The following is a 19,565-nucleotide window of genomic DNA, read 5'->3' as shown; positions in this document are numbered from 1 at the left end:
CTAAGTATGTCTCCAAAAGAGCAGGACAATAACCATGGAAAAGACCAAAGAATTGGCCAGCTTGACCATGGCAGAGCCTTTTAGAGGACACTAAGTTTGCTAATTTCACTTAGTAAACTTTTTCGGATATTACCTATTAATCATCTTAAAACTATTAGAGACTCTCAAAACAAGAAGTTTGAACAAGCCACCTGGTGGGTTTACCTTCTTTCCTTAACCAAAGAAAAACTAATCATAAGTTTAATGATGGAAAGAATTGGAAATAAAAATCAAAAAAAGAACCCTAAACTTTGATCTAAAAAAAGTTATAAACAAATTAAAAATCCTAAAAAATTTGAAATATTGAGACTTTTACTATAAAATTTTAGAAATAATTGTATAGAATAAGCAGCTTTTTTGAGGGAACCTAATTGTTTTGTCTGTCTTAAATCTAAAAGAGATTTAGAATTTATGATTTCAGAAATTGGACACTAGAGGGGACTAAAGATTTCAGGCAGAAAAGAAAAAGACGGGGGCAAAGTGTAAATTCGCTTTTGTTTTTAGTTAGGAGGAGGTTTATAAAATAAAACAAAATGTGATAACATTTGAAATATCCAGGAGGTCTTCGAAGAATGGACCCCTAAATTAGTAGCTACAATGTGAGCAATGTCAATAACGATAGCTGTGGAAATGGATAGATTATGTCCCAAAGATGTTAATGAAGGAATGACAGATGTGAAACAAATTTTGCCTGAATATTAGAAGCAGAAATACTGGATAATGCAAAAAGGATGGATTATAAGATAGAGAAAGCAGCTAAAGCAGAGACACAAATGACAAGCCAAGGGAATGACCTAGATAAGGATTTCCTAAAGGATATACAAAAGAAGTTGGTTAAAGCTTTGAAAATAAAAATGTTTCTTCTGCTAAGAGTCACAGAGGTGTTTTGGGGCACAACCTGATTTGTATCTATTCCATATTCTCAATATGGCACATCTAACATACTGATTTTTTAAAATCCACGTTAATCTTGACTTTATCATACCACAAATATCCATGCCACCCAAATGTCAGGTCATGTCCTTCTATCTCCAAAGCCTTTTATATCCCAGCATTTACCCTCCCCTTTTCATCCAGACCAAGTAGCAAGCTGCAAAACACAATTTCAAATCAGGTAAATCCAGTCCTTTCTCTTTTCTTTGTATCTTGTAACACTTTCTATTTAATTCACGGTTTTCCCCCACTACATAAATATAAGTTTTTATATCACTCTGATTGTTAAAAAAAGGTGTTGTTCAGAACAAAAACATCATTCTAGGCAGGGCATTCATTTTTAATCTCTCCAGCAATGGTATTTGTAGTTTCTCCCATTTTAACATGTTGGTTTTTTTTAATCTTCATTCCATGCCTTAACATAGTTGTTTTGAAATTAGATACAATTTGTATTTGTCATAGCAAGAGTGAAATCTGCTTATCTTCCCTACCAGTTCGGAAATGCGCACACACCATTGTCACATCCGATTTTTGACCTTCTGCGCATGCGCAAAGCCTTCTGCGCATGCGCAGAGGGTTAAAAATGGGTTACTGCCTGGTTAAAACCAGGAAGTAACGACTCTGGGTGGATGGGTGGAGCCTTGCACTGCCACCGCTACCAGTTCACCGAACCACACGCTGCCGGTGCTACCGGCTCGCGCAAGCCAGACAGAACCGGCAGGATTTCATCACTATGTCATAGTGATATCCAGATATTTTACTTGCTTTTCAATCTTAAAACCTCTTTCACTCACCAGTTCCAATTCTCTATTGTCATGTGTTTGTAACATCTTTGTCTTGTGTTTGTTGATCTGAAAACCCGCTAATGTACCAAATTCCCATTTTTCCCCCCATTAATGCTTCAATTCCCTTTAAATGATCTTCCAAAACTAACACCAAGCCCTTAACTAATACGTTTTCTTTTTTAGCCTTTACTCCCACAATTCTCTCTTCTTGTCTTATATCTCTATTCAGTGTTTCAATAACCAAAATAAACAAGAGTAGAAACTTAGGCCATTCCTGTCTTGTTCCTTTTTGTAGATCACAAGGCTTTGTTAGATCTCCATTTTTTGTGTGTTTTCTGTGAAGCGTAAATCAGTCTGACCTATTTTATAAAGTTTTCGCCAAAGTTTTTGTCTCCTAAAACTTGGAAGAAGAAAACTCAATTCGGATTGTCAAAGACTTCTACATCCAAAAAAATTGTCAGGAATTGTTTTCAGGTTTCTCTAAATATTCTAAAATGTGCAACACATTTCTAATATTATCCTTTAATTATCTTTACCTTAAAAACCTACATTGTTTGCCACAGTTTAGGCAAATAGCATCAAGCACGAAGAATCAGGACCACATTACAAGTTCCAGTAAGATGATTTATTGCTCATGCCTATATCCAAGAATCTAGTCAGCGCTAAATTGATGCTAGATAAGAATCAATGGAGTTCAAGAGGGGTTTCCTGCCTGGGCAGGGGGTTGGACTAGAAGGCCTCCAAGGTCCCTTCCAACTCTGTTGTTATATATTATATATTATAAATATAGTTGCATGGGTTGGATATAGATCGGTTGTGGGAATGTAATGACTCCAGGCTCATTCCTCTCTTCACTCCACCTCCAGGCCCTGCCTGCCCTTCTACTAAGAATACCCACATCCTCATGAATGAATGCTTGCAAAATAATTTTCAGCCTATCAGCCAGAATCATGATAAACAACTTGTAGTCATTCTGGAGTAATGATTTTAGCCTACAGTTTCTTGTTAAAATCGAATTTCATCCATTTTTCGTTATTAGTATTATTATTAGTGGCCTCTTTCCAATTCTGTGGCATTTTTCCTCCCTGTAAAATAGAGCAGGGGTCTCCAACCTTGGCAAATTTAAGACTTGTGGACTTCAACTCCCAGAGTTCCTCAGCCAGCTTTGATTCAACTCTGGGAGTTGAAGTTCACAAGTCTTAAAGTTGCCCTGAAATAGAGTTCATCCTATTTTGTAAAGATTGTCAAAGTTCATCCTCAAAACATTTATAATAAGAATCTGGTAATCTGTCCACTCCAGGCAATTTCCCTGGTTGAATCTTTTTTATAGCTTCAGAAACACCTGATTTATAGCACCTTATTGTTTTAGGTCCATTTCCTAATCTGATTCTGTTCCTGTATAATACTGAGTAAATTTTGTTTCTTTAGGTGGTCATTTATTTTTTCTGTAGAGGTGTCATTTCTTTTATATAAGTTGGAATATTAATTCAATGCTTTTGCACAGCCATACTATCCATTCATAAAGTATTTCATCATGTATATTCATATCATTTTCTTTCTTTTCTCCTTTTGTAATTTATATGCCAACCATTTCCCTGGTTTGTTTGCAAACTGAAAGGTTTTTGGCTTTACCCAGATCATTTTTCCCCCCGTTTCTCAGATAACTGTTGTTATAAAAGCTTAATTTGTTCAGAAATACTTATCTTCTCTGGAAGTTTTCTTCGTTCTTCTTTTTCTCTTTAATTCATCCAAAATAGCTTGTTGCAGGATCCAATCTGGGTTGGTCACCGGGGTTTTGTCTTCTGAGCTTTCGGACTCGTCAGGAGCCCATCCTCAGGAAACTTCAGAAGTTCAGGGAACTTTGGAACAAGCTTGGAAGACAAAACCTCTGGTCCTGGTGACTGACCCAGATTGGATCCTGCAACATTATCCTGAGGTAAGTGAAATCCACTTACCTTCGCTACCAGTTGGGAATGGGAGCACGTGTGCCTCTTCTGCGCATGTGCAGAGCCTTCTGCACATGCACAGAGGGTAAAAAAAAGGGACATAATGACATCCCGGCGGGTGGATGGAGCCTCTCACTGCTGGAGCTGCTGGTTCGCATGAGCCGGATAGGTCCGGCTGAATTTCACCGCTGGTATATCCCCCTTCATTTGTGAAGATAGCTTGTGTTTGAAGTTTCCTTTGGAGTTTGCTATTATGTTATATGAAATCACCTCTGATAAAAGCTTTATTTGTGTTGAAGAGCAACTATCCAAGTTGGGAGGAGAGGGTCAAACAGGAAATAGTCTGAAGTCATTATGTAAGCACAAGGGTTTTCTTTTGTGAATTTTGAACGCAGGCAGGCCTGACAATAGGTCTGAACCAGGGGTGCTATTCAGCAGGTTCTGACAGGTTCTGGAGAACTGGTAGCAGAAATTTTGAGTAGTTCGGAGAACTGGCAAATACCACCTCTGGCTGGAATGGGGAGGGAATGGGGATTTTGCAGTATCCTTCCCCTGCCAAGCCACGCCCACCAAGCCACGCCCACAGAACCGATAGTTTAAAAATTTGAATTCCACCATTGGTCTGAACCCCTCCTGAATGCCTATGAACCTTATCTGGTCTTTCCCATGGGCAAGCTGCCAGTCTGGGAGTATTCTTGTGAAATAGGCATCGAGCAATAATTTGGTTTGATTATCCACATCTGACAACTTGCTTCCCAAAGCAAGTGGGAAGTCAGTACTGTTCTTAAATCAGTACCTTTGTCTAAATTATTTTTTTTTTCAACAAAAGGATTTTTTTTAAAAAAAAGAATCTCTGGAGACATTTTAGCTCAAGGCCAATAAGAAACAGGTCATGATAAGAATCCCCTCGTACGTCTTTTCTTTAGAAGCTTTGTTTATTTTTAATTTAATTTTTAATGTTCATTTCAGGCAAGTCAAGATTTTCTTTTCTCTCTTTTGTTCTTTTGAATCCTGCCCAAAAGCTTTTTTTTTTAATTGGAACCGTAGTTTTATAGAAAAGGCTACTAGATATTATTATATAAAAGTAAAAAGTTGAGGTTTGGGGTTATTGCCTTATTCTCCTGCGCCAAAAGGAGTCAAAAGTTGATGCTTTTTTTCCCTCCCTTCTACCCTCTTTGCCCCTTCCCCTCCCCTAAGAGCTGTGGTGACACAGTAGCTAGAGTGCAGTACTGCAGGCTACTTCTGCTGCCTGCTGGCTGCCTGTAATTTGGCAGTTCGACTCTCACCAGGCTCAAGGTTGACTCAGCCTTCCATCCTTTTGAGGTGGGTAAAATGAGGACCCAGAATGTTGGGGGCCATAGGCTGGCTCTGTAAACCACTTAGAGAGGGCGGTAAAGTACTGTGAAGCAGTTTATAAGTCTAAGTGCTATTGCTATTGCTCTTCCTTCCATCCATCCATCCATCCATCCATCCATCCATCCATCCATCCATGATGTGCAGTGGTTAGAATGCAGCATTGCAGGCTAATTCTGCCCACTGCCAGGAGTTCGATCCTGATGGGCTCAAGGTTGACTCAGCCTTCCATCCTTCTGAGGTTGGTAAAATGAGCACCCAGATTGTTGGGGGCAAGAGACTGACTCTGTAAGCTGCTTAGAGAGGGCTGTAAAGCCCTCTGTATAGTCTGTTTTCAGACTATAAGATGCACCAATGTATAAGACGCACCAAGATTTCGAAGAGATAAGCAAGGAAAAAAAGGTTTTTGCCCTCCCCAGCCCATAGGAACACTCTGCAGGCCTCCCAAAGCCTCTGCGTGTCCTGTTTTTTTGAAAAAATGGGCCCGTTTTTTGCAAAAATGGGATGGGCAGGGCGGGGCTTCGGGAGGCCAAAAATAGCTGTTTTCAGTATATAAGATGCACCAAATTTTCCACCCTCTTTTGGGGTGGGGGAATGCATCTTATACTCCGAAAAGTATGGTAAATCTAAGTGCTATCACTATTGTATCTTTATTTTCATTTTTCTTTATATTTTTTGTGTTTTATGCTTTGCTAAACTAATCAAATTTTAAACCACTTATCAGAACCGTGAGAGCAGCATAAACAGTACCCAAACATTAATATGGTATTTGCTGAGTGGCTGTTTAGCATGCAGACCGGGTCCCCTTTTCACTCTGAATCTCCTGGGTGAAGAATTCTTTCCACCCTTTGAGAACTGAAGATTCTGATGAGTTCAGAGGATATTTTAAGAGAGAAACAGATGAGGCTGTTTGGTGTTCAAAACAGGTTGATTGTTGCTGACCTTGCATCAGAAACCTGATGCAACACAGAGGGACTAGTGGTAAATATGATACCCTGATAAATACCTGATGCCACCTTGTCTTCTGCTTTGAAGGTCTACAGTGAACTTCTCCCAACCTGTAGACCTCCATATATCTTATGCTTCAGCTCCCATTTCATATGGCTGTTGGAAGAAATGCAACCGAGAAAATTCAAGAGCTTCTGATGCTACAACCTGTATACGCCAAGTAGTTACGAAGACCTTGAGTGCTACATAGCTAGCTCATGCTTAACAAAATGACAGAGCTAGAAGGGACTTTGGAGGTCTTCTAGTGCAACCCCCTGCTCAAGCAGGAGACCCTAAACCAAGAACCATGGTGACACGGTGGTTAGAATGCAGTACTGCAAGATAACTCACTGCCCACTGTCAGGAGTTCGATTCTGAGCGGCTCAAGATTGACTCAACCTTGCATCCTTCAGAGGTGGGTAAAATGAGGACCCAGATGAGGGCAATATGTGGCTCTGTAAACCACTTAAAGAGGGGTGGAAAGCACTGTGAAGCGGTATATAAGTCTAAGTACTATTGCTATTCCAGACAAATGGTTGTCCAATGCTTTCTTAAAACCTCCAGTGATGGAGCACCTACGAGTCATTCCACTGATGGATTGTTCTAACTCCCAAGAAATTTCTCCTTATTTCTAGGTTGCTTCTCTCCTTGATTAATTTCCATCCATTGCTTCTTGTTGTGCCTTCAGGTGCTTTGAATAATAGGTTGGCCCATCTTCTTTGTGACAGCCCCTCAAATATTGGAACACTGCTATCCTGTCACCTCTAGTTCTTCTTTTCATTTGACTAGACATACTAGACATACATTAATTTACTTTAGGGACACTCCAAGCCAAGCTAGGTGGCAGCACCAAACCAACATTGACTGATCTCCAGAAATAAGTTTGGCTAAATCTGATTTGTACTTGTATAAAACACTGCTGAAAATACCAGATTTCTAAGATAGATTAGGAAGTAAAAAATAACATTCTGACAGATGGCAGTAGGAAACCACATCTGTAATACTGCCAAGACAACTTCCTGATTTCATTCGCTAAGGGACAAACTCAATTGGAGAACATCTTCTACTGGATGGAGTCCTTGCTCAAGATCAGAAGAAGGCTTGGTTAAGGGCTTTAACTGATGTTTGTATTTTGTTGTGAGTCTGAATTGCTGTTCCCGGTTAATGGCTTGCTCATGATCAGTTCACACAAGTTCTGTCAGAAATGAAAAAGTAATTGCATAGATGGGCTTCCTTATACAGCAGTTCCTTATATGTCCATCAGCAGGAATGGGCAGGATTGCGTCCCCACAAATCACAATTAGTGTGTGTTGGAAGTGGAGTTCTTGCTTCATGCTGAACATCATGGCATCCAGGATTTTGGGATGGGGAATTTTGCATTGTGGAGTCAGAATGACAGACTAGATGGTTCTTTAGTTTTCAAACAGCTTCAAAGCTTTTCTGGTGTTCTCAACTCATAATATTCTAGGCTAGCATTCTCCAACTCATGGTACTTACACCAACTTTGCAGCTTTGGAGAGCATGGCAAGTTAGGAAAGGTTGCCACAGATCCCCTTGGTTGCAACAGATCCTGAATTAGCCTTTTCCTCTGGCTTTCTAGTAACCCATCAAGAGCACGATCCAAAGAAAGCTAATAGGATATTAGGCAGAATCAAAGTAATTGCTTGGTTGTTCATCAAAGTCTGCATCCAGTTTTGGTCACCACACAATAAAAAAAGATGTTGAGACTCTAGAAAGAGTGCAGAGAAGAGCAACCAGGATGATTAGGGGAGAGGAGGCTAAAACATATGATGAACAATTGCAGGAACTGGGCCTGGCTAATCTAGGGAAGAGAAGGACCAGGGGAGACAGGATAGCAGTCTTCCAATATTTGAGGGGCTGCTGCAGAGAAGAGGGGATCAACCTGTTTTCCAAAGTACCTGAAGGCCAGACAGGAAGCAATGGATGGAAACTGGTTAAGGAGAGCTGTATACTAGAAATAAGGACACTGAGAACAATCAACCAGTGGAACAGCTGCCTTCAGAAGCTTCAACACTGGAAGTTTTCAGGAAGAGATTGGACTGCCATTTGTCAGAAATAGTATAGGGTCTCCTGCTTGGGCTGTGGGTTGGACTAGATGACCTACAAGGTCCCTTCCAATGCAGTTATTCTGTTAAGTCAAACAATTACCAAATGATTTCCCTGTTCCATTGCTAAAAAAAAGGCTTCTATTTTGCTTTGTTGGGCACCTCACCCTTTAGCGTAGTTTAAATCTGTTCTTGATTTATCCGAATCCTTTCCATCTTTTTAGGGGATCAACCCTATGAGCTTTGGAAGCAGCAGCTGGGCCCTTTTGCCATTTATAACCCACTCATTAACAAAAACTCTCTGATCAGAACATTGCTTGCTCCCATGAATGTGGTTTTCCTTTGTTTCTCTTTTGGAAAATGCATCTTCAGAGACAATAGGATCCAGCTGGGTCTTTCCTCCACTTTCCTCAGATATTCTACTTCATCAGCTAATAATAAGCAGAGCCTGGTACTGGCTGCTCTTAACACTTGTGGCAGTCTGGCCATGCATGTCCTGAATGCAGATGAGCGCATCAGCAGCTTTGATTTCTCTTGTGAAATCTTCTACATTCATGAAAAACGTGGCTGGAACTGCTGCTTGTATTTTAATCTTTGCTCACTTTGAAGGCATCGTCCCACACCTTGATCTGATCAGCTTCTAAAGCTGATAAGGCTTCCAGACTTCCACTGGTTCTTGGCATTTTCTTTTTCCAATTTCCTGCTCTCGTTGACGACTGCCTCCTGAACAAGCCTTCCTGGAATTTTGACTCAGAATAGCAGAGTTGAAAGGGACCTTGGAGGTCTTCTACTCCAGCCCCCTTCTCAGGCAGGACGCAAACAGTTTAAAGAATGCACACAGTTTAAAGAAATCTTCACTTTTGTGTTTCTTCAGAGGAGAAACATAGCTGAGGCGCAGCAATCTGCTCTGCCACATGAATCAGCTGAGAAGATAAAGGTAGGAAAATAGCGCGGGCGAGCAGGCCCATCTGATCATCGAGGCAAACCGGTTCACTCCCAGCTCATCATTGGAGCTACCGGTTCACCCGAACTGGTCCCAACCGGTAGAATCCCACCCCTGAGGAAACCTTATACCATTTCAGACAAATGGTTGTCCAATATCTTCTTAAAAACCTCCAGTGCATTCACAACTTCTGGAGGCAAATCATTCCACTGATTAATTGTTCTGTCAGGAAATTTCTTCTTAGTTCTAGGTTGCTTCTCTCCATTTTTTTAGAACAAGTTTTTATTGATTTTTTAGTTCACCCCCCCCCTACACACATACATAATTTATGAACAGAGTATTGGCCATATCATAGCTTATACAATTCAATATATTCAAATATATTTTACTTAGTTACAATTTTTGCCAATATGTTCTTTTTTCATAATTTTTATGGCATTCATTCATTTCCTAATATTTCCTTGCTCATTTCATTAAATCACATCTTCTTTCACCCTCAAGTTCTAATTTCTCCATTTTTATTAGTGTTCATCCTCTTTCATTCTTTTTTTTAATTATTTCAATTTTTATCCTAATATATTCAAATATGTTTGGGGTTGTCTTTCTTCCATTTCATCTTTTCCTTTTCACAGCAATCCTTTCTTCTCCTTCTCACTCCTTTCCTCCTTCCTTTCATCCTACCTACTTTCTTCTCTCCTCTCCTACTCCTTCTCTACTTTCCCTTCCTTTCTCCCCCTCCTCCCTACTTCCTCCCTATCTGACCTTCTCCCCTACTCTTATTTCCCCTCCCTTTCCTCCTCTCCTCTCCCCTTTCTTCTTTCTCTCTCCCTCGTTCTCCCTTTCCACCTCTCTCCTTCTTCTTATCTCTCTCCATTGCTGTATTTATTGTTATTTCAAAATTTCTGGTGTCCAGACAACCCCGATTTTCTCATTTATTATACATATTTCTCAAATCTCCCCTCCTATATTTTAGTTATTAACATTGTCTACATCTTATTCAATTTATATCTTACAATCAATTAATGCAACCTTCCACCTCTTATTTTCTTAGAGTTTTTGTTCACAATTCAATAATTATTTTCTTCCAATAGTGTACATCATTTACTAACATTGCAATTTTATTCCCTTTTACATCTTAATTTCAATCATTTTCACTTATAAACCATACTATCTTTCACATTTGATCTGCTGGACTATTTTTTTTAAAAAAAACAATGTACTTCTTTTTTACCTTCTTTTCAATTTTATATCTTAACTTCAATTAATTTTTCCATTATTTTATATATTTAAAATTTATTTCTTTACCATCAACTATAATTCTCTCTCATTTCACGCATTCTCAGACACAAACAGAAAAAGAAAACATATATCCCATTATATCTTCCACATTTCATTTACTTCCCCTCCTTCTCTTTTTTTAATTTTCTTCATTCACTTCATTTCAACCTTTTTACTACATTTTTACAATAATCTATATATTTCTTCTAATTTCCATGATGCCAAAAAAAATAATTCTACCACTATTTTAATTTCTTTTCTACTATTCATTTTTCTCCTTTTAACCATTTTCTTTCAGTCTCTCCCAAATCCCATCTCTTAATATTTTCCTGTTCTTTTATCTTCTTCTTTCTCCCTTTCTTGCATCCTCTTTTCCCCTCCTTTCTCTGACTTTTACTCTTTTCCCCCTCAATTTTTCTCTATTTCCTCCTCTTTGTTCTATCACTGCTAATCCCAGTGTAATCATCTATTTTTTCACTCTTTTAATTTTCCCCCTCAATCTTTTCTTCTTTTCTTTTTCCCTTTCTTTTTTAAAATATCTTTCCCTCTCTCCATTTTTATTTTTTCACCACCAATCCCAATATCATCATCTATATTATCCTCACTCGTTTCTTTTTCAACACTATATTTTTGTTCTTCTTGTTTCCTCATAATTTCTTCATAATTTCTTTTTTTATTTTTAAGTCACAGTTCTGCTTATTTGTTCCCATTAAAGGACTCTCGAACCATTTGAAGCATCCAATCACTCGCCCAGTAACAATACTCTGTTCTGATCTCGCCTCCTGCTCAATCTTCTTGTGTGGCCATCCCGACTTTGGCAGCCTCTAATGGCTGCCTTTCCTGTCGTTGGGTCGAAGGCTGGATGCCAGTGCTGCAGGGAATTCGCAACTTCTCTGTTTGCACCGGCCGGTGCCTTCTTTCTTCGCTGTCCCTCCAGGACAGCTATGGTTCATTGAGAACCCCCAGAACAGCAGGAATTTCGGCATTCACCCCAGAGCACCGGGGCACACCGTCCCATCACGAAGCTGGCCACCCCTCCTCTCGGTTGCTTCTCTCCTTGTTTAATTCCCCTCCATTGCTTCTTGTTCTGCCTTCAGGTGTTTTGGAAAATAGGTTGACCCCTTCTTCTTTGTGGCAGCCTCTTAGATATTGGAAGATTAGATATTGGATTCATGTCAATATAATGTGACTATGCCCTTTCTGCTGCCTGATTAGGCAGAATATTAGTGAATATTACATGGCTGTCAGACCTGCCTCCACTTAAACCTCTAAATAGAAATGATCCTTGCTCCATTTGCTGATAAAGGTATAGTTTGATTAGAAGTCAAATCTATTGCCATAATGCATAGTCAGAACTGAGAATCGTTTGCTACAATCCCCAAATTCAACTTTTCCCTCCCTTAACTGCTGCCCATTAATGACCCCTCCCCCCATGATCAGGTTTAAGCAAAATGGTCACTTTAAGTGAAGGTTGGTATGCAGCTGCCTTCTTTTCCCAGCTGCATGACCTTGAGACAGCATCTCAAGGAGATACAGAGATTACTTTCATTTTCCTCAAGCATATCCCTTCCCATCCCCACTCTCCAGAATTCAGGGCAGACTATTAGCGCATGGTACCGAGGCATAAGTAACAGGTGGTATTCATCTGGTTTGTACCAGTTTGGGCGAACTGGTAGTGAAGATCGCAGGTGGGCCTACCCACCTGCCCACCCACCCCAACTCTATGATGTCCTATTTAGGCATGTTTTTGAAGCCAGACACATGAGTGGAAGGCGCACATGCGAAGCAAGCATGCCCGCATGGGGCGAACTAGTGGTAAGAATATTGGAAACCCACCGCTGATAAGTAAGCATAAGGTGGGAGCTGACACATGGCATTGCAGAGGCTCAAGGCAGCTGGGAAGGGGCTTAGGTGGAAACAATGATGGTGGAGGGAGAGTCGATATCAAGAAAATGAGAGAAATGTGCCACCTTTGGTTTATGATTTTCCCCTATAGCATAATATGTCACAGCCTGAAAGCCTTGTTATCGCCTTGTTCCCTTGCAAAATCATTTATTTGTCCTCACAGGTCAGGAGATGGTATCATTGCAGTCCAGCAATGCCCCCGGGCTCTATTAAATAGAAGGGCTACCATCTAGAATGGCTTTAGAGTTGAAGAAATAGATAAGCTCACATATTACTCCCATCAGGGAAAGGTCTCATCAATTTGATAGCAGCAAGTCACAGCCTAAGACCTACCATCTCTAAAAGTCTTGAGTAAAGGCTCTTAGGGCTTCTACAAACATTATTTCTGTTGGGGTTTTTTTTATGCAATGAAAATGATTAAACATTTGTTTTTAACTGCAAAGTCGTGTCTGACCCATCGCGACCCCATGGACAACGTTCCTCCAGACCTTCCTGTCCTCTACCATCCTCTGGAGTCCATTTAAGCTCACGCCGACTGCTTCAGTGACTCCATCCAGCCACCTCGTTCTCTACCGTCCCCTTCTTCTTTTTCCCACAATCTTTCCCAGTATTAGGCTCTTCTCCAGTGAGCCCTTCCTTCTCATTAGGTGGCCAAAGTATTTCAATTCCATCTTCAGGATCTGGCCTTCTAAGGAACAGTCAGGGTTGATCTCCTCTAGGACTGACCGGTTTGATGGCCTTGCAGTGCAAGGGACTCGCAGGAGTCTCCTCCAGCACCAGAGTTCAAAGGCCTCAATTCTTTGGCGCTCAGCCTTTCTTATGGTCCAACTTTCAAAGCCATACATTGCAACTGGGAAAACCATAGCCTCGACTATACGCATTTTTGGTGATGTCTCTGCTTTTTAGTAAGCTGTCTAGCTTTGCCATGGCTTTCCTCCCCAGGAGCAAGCATCTTTTAATTTCTTTGGTGCCTTCAAGGCAGTGTTAGCTCCTGGAGACTAGCAGGGCAAGTCCCTGCAGTTTTCTTAACAAGGTTTTTAAGAAATATGTTGCCACTGTTTACTTTCCAGGACTGAGAGAGAGGGACCAAGGTCAAGGTCATCCAGCTGGCTTGGGCCTAAGTTAGGGCTAGAATCCACAGTCTCTTGGTTTCTAGATTGGTGCTTGAACCCCTACCTTAACCATAGTCACCATAGCACCCTGGCATCTTCATTCATGATGGTGGAAAAGAAAGAAACGGCAAACCACTCCCCCCCCCAAAAAAAAACCTTCCCAAGAAAACTGCAGAAATTTGTCCACCACCAGATAAATACAGTAAATAAGCAAAGGGAGAGGAAAATGTAGAAAGGAAAAGGACGAGCTCATCAAGAGAAGAAGATCTGAGAAATTAAGTTTCTGTCTCTACCACTGGAGGGTTAGATTTGAAACTGTGTTCAATAACCCTGTGGCCTCCAGAAGGAGTGAGACCTGTTGGTCGGTTTCCTTCCAAAATCCCAGATGAAGTGAGGATGATGGGAGCTAGAAGGGCCCAACCAGGGGCCTCTGTGGCTCAGACTGCTAAGACAGTCTGTTATTAACACAGCTGCTTGCAATTACTGTAGGTTCTAGTCCCACCAGGCCCAAGGTTGACTCAGCCTTCCATCCTTTATAAGGTAGGTAAAATGAGGACCCAAATTGTTGGGGGCAATAAGTTGACTTTGTATATAAATATACAAATAGGATGAAGACTATTGCTAACATAGTGTAAGCCGCCCTGAGTCTTCGGAGAAGGGCGGGATATAAATGCAAAAAAATAAATAAATGGCAGACTCATCAAATGAAAACATTGTCAAGTAAATCTGAATATTGATAGAAGAGAATATTTGTGGCTCAGGGTTGAACTCTGATGATGTTACCTAGCTTGGTAATGAAACATCTGCAAAAAACCCACCAAGGACCCCATAGTCATTGTCCTCCTCTTCCTCCTCCTCCTCCTCCTCCTCTCCCTTCTAGCACTGATCATGTTACCTAGTTTGGTAATGAAACATATGCATGAAAACTACCAAGGACTCCATAGTCCCCCTCCTTCTCCTCTTCTTCCTGTTCCTCCTCCTCCTCCTCCCACTTGTAGCATTGATCATGTTACCCAGTTTGGTCATGAAATGTCTGCAAGAAAACCATCAAGGGAGCACCAAGAATCCAATAGTTGTCCTCCTCCTCCTCCTCCTCCCTTCTAGCACTGATCATGTTACCTAGTTTGGTAATGAAATATGTTCAAGAAAAACACCAAGCTCAGAAAGCACCAAGGACCCCACAAATCTTAACATGCACTTCAGGGTAGGAGTTCACCGATCTTGGTGCCCGTGTCTTCTCCAGAGGTGGGTTTCAGCAGGTTCTGACCAGTTCTGGAGAACCGGTAGTGGAAATTTTGAGTAGTTCGGAGAACCGGTAGTAAAAATTCTGACTGGCCCTGCCCCCATCTATTCTCTGCCTCCCAAGTCCCAGCTGATCGGGAGGAAATGGGGATTTTGCAGTAACCTTCTCCTGCCACGCCCACCAAGCCACGCCCACAGAACCGGTAGTAAAAAAAATTGAAACCCACCACTGGTCTCCTCCCTCCCCTCCTGTCCCCAAAGCCTGTGCCTTGCTTTGTTTTGCTTCATTCCCCGATGGGACAGCTGCAGGCCCAGACACCACCTCCTGTTTGCACCAACCTGCGCTTGCCTCCTGCAATCCAACTGTTTACTCCTCTAAATGAAAATTGCCGATGAGTCCTAGTGGCACGATTCCCATTTGCAGTTACTACTGACTTCACCTGACCAAATCCTGTGGCTTTTGTTGTTGCTGTTGTTTTGTTTTAAAAGAAAATTGAAAATAAGGCAGAAGAAGCTGCAGTGCGATGTATAGCCACACAATTTGCCTCCTGGGCTAAAGCAAACATTGTCGTAGGGTGTTTGCAAACTCTAAAAAGGAACACTGTCCGTCTGGTTTATCACAAGGGACAATCCCAATCTCTGCTCAGCACCATGCTTCTTTTTTGTCTTCCTTATTTTTGCAAGGTTGGGGTGAGGATAGAAAAAGGTTCTTTGCTCTTTTTGGGGTTTGGTTAATACCCCAGAGTTAATCGGCTCTGCTCAATGTTTCCCGCCTTCACTCAGATGTCACACAGGAAATTAAACATTGAAAGAAGTGATTTGGATGGCAACATATGTACCAAAGAGCCCATTTGAAATGTGCACAACACACACACTCACACACATAGAGGGAGTGGGGGGGGAGAGAGAGAGAGAGGTTATTTCAAGTGGTGAAATCCATTTTTTTTACTAACGGTTCTGTGGGCGTGGCTTGGTGGGCATGGTGTGGCTTGGTGGGTGTGGCTTGGTGGGCATGGCAGGGAAAGGATATTGCAAAATCCCCATTCCCACCCCACTCTGGGGCCAGCCAGAGGTGGCATTTGCCGGTTCTCCGATCTACTCAAAATTTCCGCTACCGGTTCTCCAGAACTGGTCAGAACCTGCTGGATTTCACCCCGGTTATGTCTAATGCAGAATTGAGTTACATTTTTAAACTGTAAACCCAATACATAAAGAACTAAATAACAAACCAAACAAATTAATCAAACCATATTATTGAGTACCCTGCTTACAAGGGAGGGAGGGAGGAAATCAACAATTTCATCATCACCTTTGCATGAATGTTAAAATGTTAAGACAGTTCAAGAAACCTAAGGGGCGCTTCTTTGCTTTTCTAAAAAGCAAATATTGGTTCCAGAATTTGTGAGAAATAAAAATGCATCTTTCTTCTATATATCCAACACAATGGCCTGTTTAAAATGTGCATTTCTTTCAGATCTTGGTGTCGGAGGACTAGAAATTGGATAGTTGTATTTTTTGGAATCGTACATTTGATATTTTTTTTCTGGACAAGGTCCTGCTAATAATAAACAGGTCTATTGCAATCCAAAGCTGTTATAGTATATGACAATCTGCTCACAGCTAAGAGAGTTGCGTCACTGGCAGCCTTATTCCTCTTGCTAGCAGGAAACCATGCTGAATTCATAGCTGGATTCCCACACCACACTTAATTAGATCAGTGAAAGTCCAAAGGGCTTTGGCCTTTAAAACTCCTTTTTGGAACAACTGTAAGATTTCCTTCCTTCCTCTGTCCCTCCCTCCCTCCCTCCCTCCCACCTTCCTTCCTTCCTTCCTTCCTTCCTTCCTTCCTTCCTTCCTTCCTTCCTTCCTTCCCTTCCTTCCTTTCCTTCTTCTTCTCATCTCCTTCCTTTTTCCCTTCCTTCTTCCTCCTCCTTCTCCTTCTTCTTCTTCTTCCCATCTCCTTCCTTTCCTTCCTTCCTTCCTTCCTTCCTTTCTTCTTCCCATCTCCTCCTTCCTCCCTCCCTCCCTCCCTCCCTCCTCTCTCCCTCTCTTTCTTGGTTTTCTCCCTTCCCTCCCTCCTTTTCTTTTGTTCCTACTAGCTCACCTCACAGCTAAGCAGGGATGTTTGTGCAACACACATAATAAAAGAGGGGCAGCTCCAATCCCCCAACTGCAGCTGCTATCTTGCTTTCTGGTGCCTTCCTGCAAAGCCCTTATTACGAACCCTGTGTGTCTCTAGCAGTCAATTGCAGAACCTCAACGTGTGTTTTGATGTTCCGTGAAAAATCTATTTTAATATTTAATGACCCCAATCTCAGGCTATCACCAGATCTCAGGAGATTCCAGTGTTATTACATGACAGCTGAGAGTTGAGTTTGCCAAAATCTCACAAAATGTGAAATATCTTGAGATTTGAGCCATGCTTAATTTTTTTTTATCACTATTACACATGGATTGTTGTCTACCAGCTGCCTAAAAAGGCACCTCTCCCCCCCACCATAAAGTTTTATATACCAAAGGTGAAAGATAATAATACCTCTTAATCATTTATGTGTATTTTTTTCCTGAGGGGAATTCCTAACCAGGGGCTCCGAGCCTTTATGTTTTTTATTGCTATATTGACCGCCTTTGAAGCCAACTCTGCTTTCTGTCCATCTTCAACTGTTATGAATTCTCAGAGTTCCTCTAGGGAAAAGCTAGCAAAATATCATGGGATTTGGAGCCCACTGATTGTTTATCAATGCTTATTACCTCTCTCCTTTAGCTGCTAATTTCCCCTAAGGGTTGGGCAGAGGAGAAGCAGAGGCTCTTAGGAGGCAAGGAGAAGCAGGGGGAAGAGAGATAAACAACATGGCAAGGAAGAGCAGAGATGGGACGTAGTTGTCCCTCCCTACATTCTCCATAGGTGGCCAGTCGGTCTTTCTGAACATCCAGGGGAGAACATCCCTAATCAGTGCAGTGCAAATGTTTCTGCAGACAGGTGGGGAATCCTGATGGTTGAGAAGTTGGGGACCTGCAGTTGGCACATGTCTGGTGAACATCCGAACCATCTTAGAGAAGCTTGCTTTGATGGAGCTAGCCAAAATCCTACCCTGTTTTCCCTAAAATAAGATATCCCCTGATAATAAGGCCAATCGGGCTTTTGAGCACATGTGGTAAAATAAGCGGCCCCCCCCTCGAAAATAAGCCCACCCCGAAAATATTTAAATCCATGCGAAGCCAGTCATTACCATTTCCTCTGATTAGGGAGACAGAGTTGGAAATCAGGTAAGACGGCAAGAGGAGCCCCATCTTGCTCCACGTGCCCCAAAATAATAAGACCTCCCCAAAAATAAGGCCAAGCACTTAGCCTTGGGTTCAAAAAAATATAAGACAGGGTCTTATTTTCAGGGAAACACGGTATGATGTACCAGAGTTATTGAGTATGAGATAGGATTAACTGGTGACATCCAGTCATCCTGGGGATGATGTCACCAGCTAATCCTGGGGGTGATCCCCCTTTGGGGGATCCTTTTATGTCCCCATCAAGAGCTGGAGGAAAGATAAGTGCTCAGCCCCATGGCAGCTCTAACCCCATGGCAGCTCTTGAGTCTCGAACACGGGCTTCCTCACTTCCTGCTTCTAACTACTCAAGCCACCGTGCTCCTAGGGAGCCAAATAAGTCCTGTAAATAAATAAACAAATAAACCAACTAAAAGGGAACCCCTGTCCTTTTTTGTGTGTGGAAGGTTCAAGGGTTGCTTCTGGATTTTTTTCCAATGGATCACTGGAAACGGTGGTTGGGGCAACTGGAGCCTTTGTGTTTTCGACTGGACCACTTTGGATCACTCTGCAACTTGTATAGCTGCTCATACTTCTTTTTTCTTTTCCCCCCCAAAAATACTCACTGGAAGTCTTCCCTTCTGGTATCTCCCTTGGCTTCAGGAAAATCAAAAGGAACAAGAGAAGTTGTAGAGCCCAAGGAAGAGGAGGAGGAGGAAGAGGAGGAGATTATCCCTATACCATATCCCTAAACCCTATTCCATTTTAGACAAATGGTTGTCCAATCTCTTCTTAAAAACCTCCAGTGATAGAGCACCTATTTGTTCCATTGATTAATTGTTCTCACTGTCAGGAAATTTCTCCTTAGTTCTAAGTTGCTTCTCTCCTTGATTAGTTTCCATCTATTACTTTTTGTCCTGCTGTTAGAATTAAATCTATGTAATTAATAAAAATAATCATACCTAAACGATTAAGTGCAAAGATACATTTCTTCACGTATGTAGCATCTCCTCTCCTCTCCTCTCCTTCCCAAGAAATTACAGAAATAAATTTTGGAATCAGTTTAAAAGGGTGAGTTTGGGGCTGTTCCTGCAGGGCATTCGTATAAGACTCGGGAAGCTCATTTTATTTTTGATGAAGCTGTCTCTTCCTCCCTCTTAACCAAGCTTTTTGTTTTCTCCCTACCAAGGATCATCCATGAAGATGGCTTTTCTGGAGAAGACGTGAAGCAGTACAAGCCTGTGATCTATAGCAACACTATTCAATCCTTGGCAGCTATTGTCCGTGCCATGGACACCCTGGGCGTAGAATACGGGGATAAGGAAAGACGGGTGAGTCGCAATCTAGATAGCAATGAAAAAATGGTTTCGGTTCATAAAAACTCACCTGCCTCGTGATCCTCAGTGCAGGGGTGCTATTCAGAGTTTTTATTCGATAAGGTTCTGACAAGTTCTGGAGAACTGGTAGCAGAAATTTTGGCTGGCCCCAGAGTGGGGAGGGAATGGAGATTTTGCAGTATCCTTTCCCCAGGAGTGAGGATGGAATGGAGATTTTGCAGTATCCTTCCCCTGCCACGCCCCCAGAACCAGTAATAAAAAAAATTGAATTTCACCACTGCCTCAGTGATACATTTCTTAGAGTATTTTCATGGAAAGGGCTGGAGAAGTTACTCCACTTGGCCTATCCAGCTGAATTTTACCCTGCAAATGCAGGGG

The 19,565-nt window shown here is 41.7% G+C and overlaps 1 protein-coding gene and 1 long non-coding RNA gene across 3 annotated transcripts in view; one reads left to right on the top strand and one right to left on the bottom strand.

Annotated features, from left to right (window-relative positions):
- LOC131184076 (guanine nucleotide-binding protein G(o) subunit alpha) overlaps positions 1–19,565 on the top strand; it is a 229,577-nt gene that overhangs the window by 107,396 nt on the left and 102,616 nt on the right. Inside the window, exon 3 of the mRNA XM_058155022.1 lies at positions 19,040–19,181. Within this exon, the coding sequence (XP_058011005.1) occupies positions 19,040–19,181 (142 nt within the window). The remainder of the gene's footprint in view (positions 1–19,039; positions 19,182–19,565) is intronic.
- Positions 1–19,565, bottom strand: part of LOC131184077 (uncharacterized) — a 110,537-nt gene that overhangs the window by 89,136 nt on the left and 1,836 nt on the right. The window lies entirely within an intron of this gene.

Source organism: Ahaetulla prasina, chromosome 12 (genome assembly GCF_028640845.1).
Source record: "Ahaetulla prasina isolate Xishuangbanna chromosome 12, ASM2864084v1, whole genome shotgun sequence".
In the NCBI taxonomy this organism is placed as follows: domain Eukaryota; kingdom Metazoa; phylum Chordata; class Lepidosauria; order Squamata; family Colubridae; genus Ahaetulla; species Ahaetulla prasina.
Note: the sequence above shows the minus strand (reverse complement) of the source record. Positions and strands in the feature narration are given on the sequence as shown.